General features: G+C 44.9%; 1 protein-coding gene across 1 annotated transcript in view; it reads left to right on the top strand.

Annotated features, from left to right (window-relative positions):
- Positions 1 to 3,063: 3,063 nt before the first annotated feature.
- Positions 3,064 to 8,559, top strand: part of LOC116385361 (mitogen-activated protein kinase kinase kinase 11) — a 32,497-nt gene continuing 27,001 nt past the window's right edge. Inside the window, exon 1 of the mRNA XM_031850753.1 lies at positions 3,064 to 4,930. Coding sequence (XP_031706613.1) covers positions 4,195 to 4,930 — 736 coding nt within the window. The 5' untranslated portion in view covers positions 3,064 to 4,194. The remainder of the gene's footprint in view (positions 4,931 to 8,559) is intronic.

Genomic DNA, 8,559 nt, shown 5'->3' with positions numbered 1-8,559 from the left:
GGGTTGGTGTCCAAACAAACGGCAGCGATGGGGCACAGAAGGAGGGAGGGTAGCGGGAGCCATCAAAGGGCCAACAGAAGGAAGCTCACTGTTTCCACACAGCAAGCCGGAGGGGCCAACTCCCATGGAGCCAGTGGCTCTCCCACTGTGTGACAGTGAGGAATATATTGGCCCTCACATGCCCTGTTCAACTATTTAATTAAGAACAAATTTTTCAAAATGTAGTAACAAATACTTTAATAAAGTACTACTACACCTCAATGGTAGCTTTAAAATGTTTTGCAAGCCAACTGAATTTAAACAAAATCACTCGCGTGCGATTGCAGGTGACACATTTTCACCGGATGATGGTGCTAGATGAAAATTTAAAGGACAGCCAAAGTGATTACAATTCATATCTTAAACTTTAGGGCAAGCCGTCAAAGAGTTCTCCGGTTGACAGTCCCAACCGGATACCAAAAATCTAAATTTCAACCTCACGGCGGCGCTAGAAGAGAAGTCTGTGAATCACCAGATTCTGTAAAATTCTGGGGACCATTGATGTCTGTGCAACTTTAATGGCAACACACCCAAAAGTGTCAATATATTTGACTGACAGCAGTGTTCCTGGCGCCACACTAAACACGAACGGCAGCTTCAGCACACTTTGAGTTGACCCTGCGTACAATAGGAGTACTACAATGCAATGAACAAGCAATATTAAAGGTCACATATTTGGCTCATTTTCAGGTTCATGCTTTTAATTTCTGGGTATGCTCAAACATGTTTACATGCTTTCATGTACAAAACAACACATTATTAGTACATTGAAGTTAATGGTTAATACTGTTAACACTTAACACATTGCTGCAGCACCAATATTCACCCTCTGTCTGTTTAGCGCCTGTCTCTTTAAGCAGAGGCATGTCACCTCTGGTTGCATAAAGCCAAGATGACAATGGCTAAAAACCAAGATGGCGACGGCCAAAAGGTCGCAACCAAAAAAAATGCAACCAGATGTAATAGAACATCCTGGTATTTTTGGCAGACTGAATTTACTGTGTATTTGGACATGTTAAATCTTTTCCTGGTGTACTAAATAGTATGGTAGTACGGATGTATGGGAGTATTGGAACGCACATAATAATAAAAATGTTAGGCCGCCTCTAAATTTTGATTTCCTAAATCAAATTTATGAAACGCTCCGTCAATTATGAGTCATCACTTGGATGGCGTGTCATAATTGTGCCTCTCCATGAGTACTGTGGTTGTTGGGAAGCGCTGTAATATGGCAGTGTTGGCTGTAGTAAGTCATATCAGAGGAGGACACATTCGTAGGCTTTTTACAAACATTATATCGTCGCATCACAGAATGTAGTTTCATTTTTCATTCAGAGAATGTGCAGAGCTACTCTGCTGAACTCGAGTGTTTTTACAGTAGAAAGGTGATACTTCAAGTGAGAGTATTCTCCTTGGAATAAAACTTTTAAATGAGCTACTTGACTTCTATCTTAAGTAGAACCGTACAGCAGCAGATCCGACTCCACTTGAGTGAAATTTCAGAAGCAGCATTTCCACCTCGCTCGGTTAAGTACCCTATCACACTGCATAAAGAACATTAAACCAGCCATATGCCAAAGGCTGTTAAATGTGTTGCTTGAGGATAGGCTTGAAACTCCTTTTGTGATTCAAAGTTACAGCAGACATAAGAAAATCTTCAACACTTTCCTCCTCACAGAAAGCTAACAGCAGCACTTCATCCTCTTTTCTTTGACTAAGGGGACACTTTTTAATGAACTGCTGTCCTTGAGTGTTTGGTCTGAATGTCACTAAAGCATGATAGCTGAACTGATTCAAGAGGAGGACACTTTACTGTGCCGTCACAGTTATATATATTATTTTGCTAATGACTGTGTGTTGCCTTTTGCTAAATGTTTTTGAGTATTTTTTCTTTTCAGGTTAATTTGCCACCTGTTCCCACCAACACCAATTCAGCCATAATTTATAAAAAACGACTTCTACGGTGTATTTCAAAATAAAAGCCATGCTAACATTTGCTGTGTGGTCAAGAGAATATCACTAGGAAATTAAAATAAATTAAATATGCATTTTTCGTCCCAAAACATGAGAATCACGTCTTAAATCAATAACGACATAATAAAATCAACATCCTGGTCATTTCAATACTATGATTATTGCCTACAACTGTTATTTTATTATTTTAATTTGCAAGCACTTCCTCTGCATTGTTATTTTCTGCCAGCTTGACTCACCTCCAGAGTTCTGGCCTAGCAGCAGTGTTATTGTTAGTGTTAGTTAGCACTTAGCAGGAAAGTAGCCACAGGAAAAGGTATTCCAAATAAAAGTCTCAAATACATGATACATACATGGGTTGCACACAAGTAGGCTACCTTATAACTAGTCCATAAACACCACAAATTAAATATTTACTTTTACTGAGACAGTGAAATAAATGTTGAAATAAATAACCTACTTTTATTCTGTAAAATTGAAGCCTGTTATTGCACTCGTGGGTTTTGAGTAAGAGTCTGGAACTTCGCTTTAACTTGATAGGATACTTTACTGTGCTTAAAATCACAGTGTTGCTTTTTATCATTTTTATTGCAGGAAAAAGCAAAAATTACCAAAAATCTACATGGGTGACGATAAGTGAATTGGTAACTAATTACAGAGTTAATGACCTGTCTTTAATAATGTATTCTCTGCCTAAGGATAATACATGATAATGTCAGAGTTGGACATCTTTTTCCACAATTATCTAAGTTTGAAGATATATGTATTTCATCATAAATCAGAATTAAATTAAGTATAAAGCAGTAATATTTCAATGTTGTTTAAGGTACCGTTTTCTATTTCTTCCTGTTTTTTCCTGTTGACAATTTGTTCCCCTCTAATGAAGACTTCACCCAACAACACTGAAATATTCCCCCTGCCATTCGTCTCTAAAACTTTCGCGTCTGACCGAGTTTTATTTTGACAGTCCCAACCGGATAAGTCACTGTGTAGTGCGTGTCGCTTCACCGCGGCCTGTCATCTGACTCTTTTCCTGTTGGGAGAGAAAAAGTTTAGAAACCCCACCCTCTGTACTGACTGTGAGCAGACGTAGAAGTGGTTCGAGGTCCGGACGAGTGAGCACCGACCGAGGATGAGGAGTATTCCAATAAGTTAAGATGGAGTTGTTGCGCTGTTTGGATACCGACTGTAACCGCGAGACCACCGAGCTGGACGAGGCCACGCGCTGAACTCCAATTAGGGAACTAACGGGATTTGTTTTTTTACTGCGTGTTTCTTTCTGGAAAGCGAAGCAGGTTAGAGGTCTTCCTGTTCCAGAGTCGGCTGTTCCTGCGTGTTTTACGTCGCGATAAAGCCCCGCTCATTGCGCGCTTGTCAGTATGGGCACTCTCGCTCAGAGGGATGCGGGATTTCCTGCGGGAGCGCCGCACAGTTGCGGTCAGACGTGGTTGTTGGAGTTCTCTGTTTGCTAATGCGGACAGGTTTTCCCTGGAACTTGTCGTAAAACACTGGTTGGCTGGACTGAATGCTCCTTTTCCTGCTATTCTTCTCCGCTTCGCAGCGCTTCCTGCTTTGTGGTGGCCACTGCACTTAATGGCTAAAAATACATAAAAACTCCAAATGGACAGCTGAACGTAGTTGGAACCGGCATTTGGAATACTCTAAAGTATTTTACCACAAACTCTGGATAGTTTTATTTCTCTCTCTCCACACTTTAGCCATCCAAAGCACAAGCTCAACAGGTGGCACTTTTGAATGAGTGAAGAGGAGAGCTAATTTACCCATAATGAGGCCATTCAACAGCCTTTTTAAATACAGGCCGGTGGAGTGACAACCATGTTGGGGAAACCACACATCAGTGGAGACGGTGCTGCCTTTCTGAGCTCTGAAACGCTCGTTGCCTTCGCACATAACTGACCTCTCAACTGATCCTGTTTTCAAGAGGGGAGCTTTGCATGTAATGTCAAGACGAATGAGAGACACTCACCGTTCAGCCATTTTTGAATCCTCTTCTGTAGCCCGCTTGTTGGTCAAGCTCTCGAACACATTTCGCTGGTCCCTGATGAACCAACAAGAAAGACAGGAAAGGGAGCGAGTCGCAGTAAAGTACTCCTTTGTACTTTATTTTCAAACCCTTGGGGTGCAAAATCAGATCCGGTCTAGACTTCTGCTGGAGGCTCCATGGAGCCACTGAAGAACATATTCAGTCGCGGCCCCCTGTCCAACTGGAAGAATTTGGATCAATCGCAAAAAGGGAACTTCACCAACCCGGTGTGGACGGCCTTATTCGACTATGAGGCGTCCTGCAAAGATGAGCTCACCTTGCGTAAAGGTGACCTGGTGGAAGTCCTGTCTCTGGACTCTGAGATATCAGGAGACGAGGGCTGGTGGGCGGGGAAGGTCAACAACCAGGTGGGCATCTTCCCGTCCAACTACGGCTCCTTCAAGCCGGGCAGCGCCGTGGTCAGCGAGCTCAGCCCGGCCGTGGTCAGCCAGTTCGAACCCGACGTGCTGGACTTCCGGGAGCTGAGCCTGGAGGAGGTCATCGGGGTCGGGGGCTTCGGAAAGGTGTATCGCGGTACATGGAGGGGCGGGCTGGTGGCCGTGAAGGCCGCCCGCCAAGACCCGGATGAGGACATCAGCGTGACGGCGCAGAATGTCAGACAGGAGGCCCGTTTGTTCGCCATGCTCACGCACCCCAACATCATCTCCCTGAAGGGCGTCTGCCTGCAGGAGCCCAACCTGTGCCTCATCATGGAGTACGCCTCGGGCGGGCCGCTGAGCCGGGCACTGGCGGGGCGCCGCATCCCGCCGCACGTCCTGGTCAACTGGGCCGTGCAGATAGCCAGAGGGATGCTGTACCTGCACAGCGAGGCCATCGTCCCCGTCATCCATCGGGATCTCAAGTCCAACAACAGTAAGTCGCCGAGCGGGCTGGTCATCGATCAAACCCAGTCCCGCTCTGTCAGCGGTAGATTGATGGCGGTTCAGACGTATTTACTGGGCCTGCTGGGTGGCAACATGTCCCGTGGCAGTGATGGAACATGGTGTGCTACATATACAGCTGCTAAAGGCCTCTGTCCACAAGGCCACATCTAGAACAAAGGCAACCCGCTTAACTCCTGTAGAATTATTAACACAAACACCCTCGTCTGGGAAATTGGATTACCCCTCTACTTTCGATCCTGTGCCATAATTGGTACAGTCCAAGTCATTTGTCTCGGGGTGATATATCAGTTTTATCTGGAGTTCTAGTTGAAGATCATTACATTCAAAAGTAAGATTAACGGTACAACAGGACATCTTTTTTGGATGCTAGCTCAGTCATGTGACTCTCTAAAATGTAGACCAAGGCTGCAGATATGTGTCTTTGCTAGCACAGGTCAGGAGTTATAGAGGAGGCTCTGGGTCTCAGCGCCGTCACAGCTCACACTTTGGACTTTGACGCCATCCGGAGGGGTGGGGGGGGCAGCCGGGGGAGAGAGTTGCATCATCGCTTTGGGCCCTCGCGGGCAGACACGTAGGCACTGAACCTTGTCATTAAAGCTAAACTGCAGAGAGATGTGTCGCTGATGAGGCGTTCTATTTGTAGCAGAACAAGTGCTTTTCTCAGCTCTTAACAGCACATTTAGCCAACCCAAACACAAAGCCACCTGAATGTATGTTACAGCAGCCTCCCCTCTGTTATTATCATTCTTGTGATGCAGCGTATAACTCCCCCACCTCCCCGTCTGCTCCCTGGCTGTATCCAAAATATCATCCTCTCTGTGCGACTGAGGCTCTCAGACTGAGACCTTGCTTAGGAGCACTAGAAGGTTTCCTCCCTTGATTCCACACCAAGTTTAAAGCAAAGGATCCTCATTCAGCACAGCTTTAGCACACTATTCTCCCAGGCTCTGTTCAGAAGTCCCATCTTTTTTCCATCAGTCCTGCTCAACTAGTCCTCTCCCAGTTCTCTCCAGCATCTGCTCACTCTTTGTTTCACCCTTGTGTCCGGTACTTTCTGGGTAAAACCTCTCCACTGGAAATAACCCAAAAAAGAATAATTTTCCCGAAGCGCAAAAAGAAAGATGAGTTATGTCAATATAGTGTTAGTGCGTGAGGCCGGCCAACGCAAACACGATCCCGGTCTCGGAGATGGTATCGCTCTCCTGCCTCTTGGTTTTTCAATTCTTCTCTGAATCTTTGTCCCGACATGTCTCCATAGAGCCAGAGCCCTGCTGTGCCGCTGAGCAATATCCTGTGTGTGTGGGGTGTGTGGGGTGTGGGGGGGGGGGGGCGTTAGGTTTGGGGAGCCGATGGGTTCAACACACAGGTGTGAGAGCATCTCAACATGAGGGCGTTTTTAAAGGAGACATTCTCACCAAGACACTGTTTAACAGTCAGGCCACAGGGCCGTTAGGCAGACAGTACAGAGCGTACTAAAGGATCAATGGTGGCCCTCAGATTGTGGAGTCAGTTCCTCAGAATAATGACGCAGGTTCTTCTTTCAGGATCTGGCATTTTGCCTCTCCGCGCTCTGCAGTCACACGGGGAGAAATCTGTCACAAGACCTGTTTCCAGTTGTGGCCTAAAGTGAACCACAATGCATTGAGGCAACAAGATGTGTTCATTAACAGAAAAGTAGAAAATATTGATGGTACAAGAGGGAGGTTGGGAGAAATGTAGTTTCTTAAAAATAACTCTTATGAATATATGACTGCACCAGCAGCACTTTAGTACGTTTGAGCAGCTGTTAGTGATGGAATAAGGCGGATAGTCATTATAAACAAGAGCTAAAGGTTGGAGCTAATGACCAGCGCAGCGCTTCGGTCTGTTTTAGAAGATGCTGATGAAACGGGATCCTTGGAGAAAGTGTCGTGGTGGGTCGCTCGGGTCGAAGCCACAGGCCATAACTGGAATTCCACTGAAAGTAAAGTAAAGTAGAGGAGCCTCTGTCTCTCACCAGTGTGTCCATGGATATGGGGATGAAAGTCTGGGGACGTTTCACACCTTATGCACTCAGTCATTCTCTGTTTTTTTTAGCAGACTAGTGTTTTTAGCATCTGGTGGTTCTGTAAATGAGGTTTCACAATGCTGCTGTTTTTATTCATCAAAATCATTTTGTTTTCACCCTCATCGCCTCACACTGAGTGTGAACTGCGAGTCACATTATCTTTCTAACCTTTGTCTTCTTATCTACAAATGGGGACAGGTCTCGTGATGCACCGTGGCACGCTGAACACACTACTAAACAAAAATCACAGTAAACTGCACTGCTCAGTCTGCAGGTTAGATAGTTAATTACCCTGTCAGCTGTAGCACAATCGATCAGCTTCAACCAAGCTAATTAATACTTTGATTTCATTAATTACATTTTTGTGTGGACTTAAATTGGAGATTAAATAAAAAATGCCTATTTCGACCATTTAGATTACATGCCCGGTCATATTGTGCACCCGTTTGATAATGCGTGCAAAAAGAAAATTACAAAAAATAATGTCCTATTTTTATATGATAAAGTTATCTTTTCTTCCTATGGAAAATAAATAAAAAATGGCGCCTGCTCACTTCAGCTCGTATCGTGACGTCCATCAATCAGTCAGTCTGCAACTTATAGCGACAACAGACCTCTGTAGCTCCGAATTGAGCGGCATTCTAAGCCCGCCCACTTTTTAACGGCCCAATCAAATGCGGAGAATTTTATTTAAATCCCTCATGTAACTATACACTGCTGAAACATTCAGTTTCATTGGGAAAACGTCTCGGCTACAGACGGTATAACTTCTGTTTCACTGGGACTTTAAACGCACTGTTTTTTTTTCCATTTTTGGCCACTAGGGTGGCAGCTTTAAACACGTAAACATTGACATATCAATGTTATGCTATGGCTAACGTGTCAGCGAACACTTGCTTGGACAGCAAATCCAGAGATGCATTCGTATTAATAAATGTATTATTATTCATTTGGAGTCATGTGTTTTGGTCACCTGGCAAATGAAATGTGAGGCCAGTATTCACTCTTCTGGTAGCTCTGGTTTACTCTCGACCAACTACGGCTACGTGGCTCTTTAGCGGCTAAATGCTCTGCTATATTGCTAACTTTGTCTGTTTTTCTTTAGAAATATGTATCAGTGCTACTTTTAGTTGCCTGTTACGGAAGTATCAACATATATTTTTGCTGCAGCTGGAGTAAAACTCTTGCCATCAGCAGCAGCCCTCAAAAGCCCATTGAGTCGGGCTGCCGTCCTCGCACTGTCGGTTATCTCTGTGCACAAAGCCTTCATAGATGCAGAAGCAGCGCGGCATCACCACACGGCTGTAGTTAGAAACGGTGGGGGAAAGTGCCGAGCTAAGCACTTGCTGGGCTGGAACTCACAGGCCTTTTTTTAAATTTTTTTTCTCAGGAAGAAGCCACAGTTAGATCTTAGATCAACACAAACATCTGATACATTCCACTACCCGCATGTTTTCATTCAGGGCCCCCAGTGCTCCACACTGCCGCTCACTCAAAACATCCGTGTGTGTGTGTGTGTGTGTGTGTGTGTGTGTGTGTGTGTGTGTGTG

The sequence above is a fragment of the Anarrhichthys ocellatus genome, unplaced genomic scaffold (genome assembly GCF_004355925.1).
Source record: "Anarrhichthys ocellatus isolate YVR2014 unplaced genomic scaffold, GSC_Weel_1.0 scaffold11, whole genome shotgun sequence".
Taxonomy (NCBI): Eukaryota; Metazoa; Chordata; class Actinopteri; order Perciformes; family Anarhichadidae; genus Anarrhichthys; species Anarrhichthys ocellatus.
This window is presented reverse-complemented; position numbering and strand designations above follow the sequence as displayed.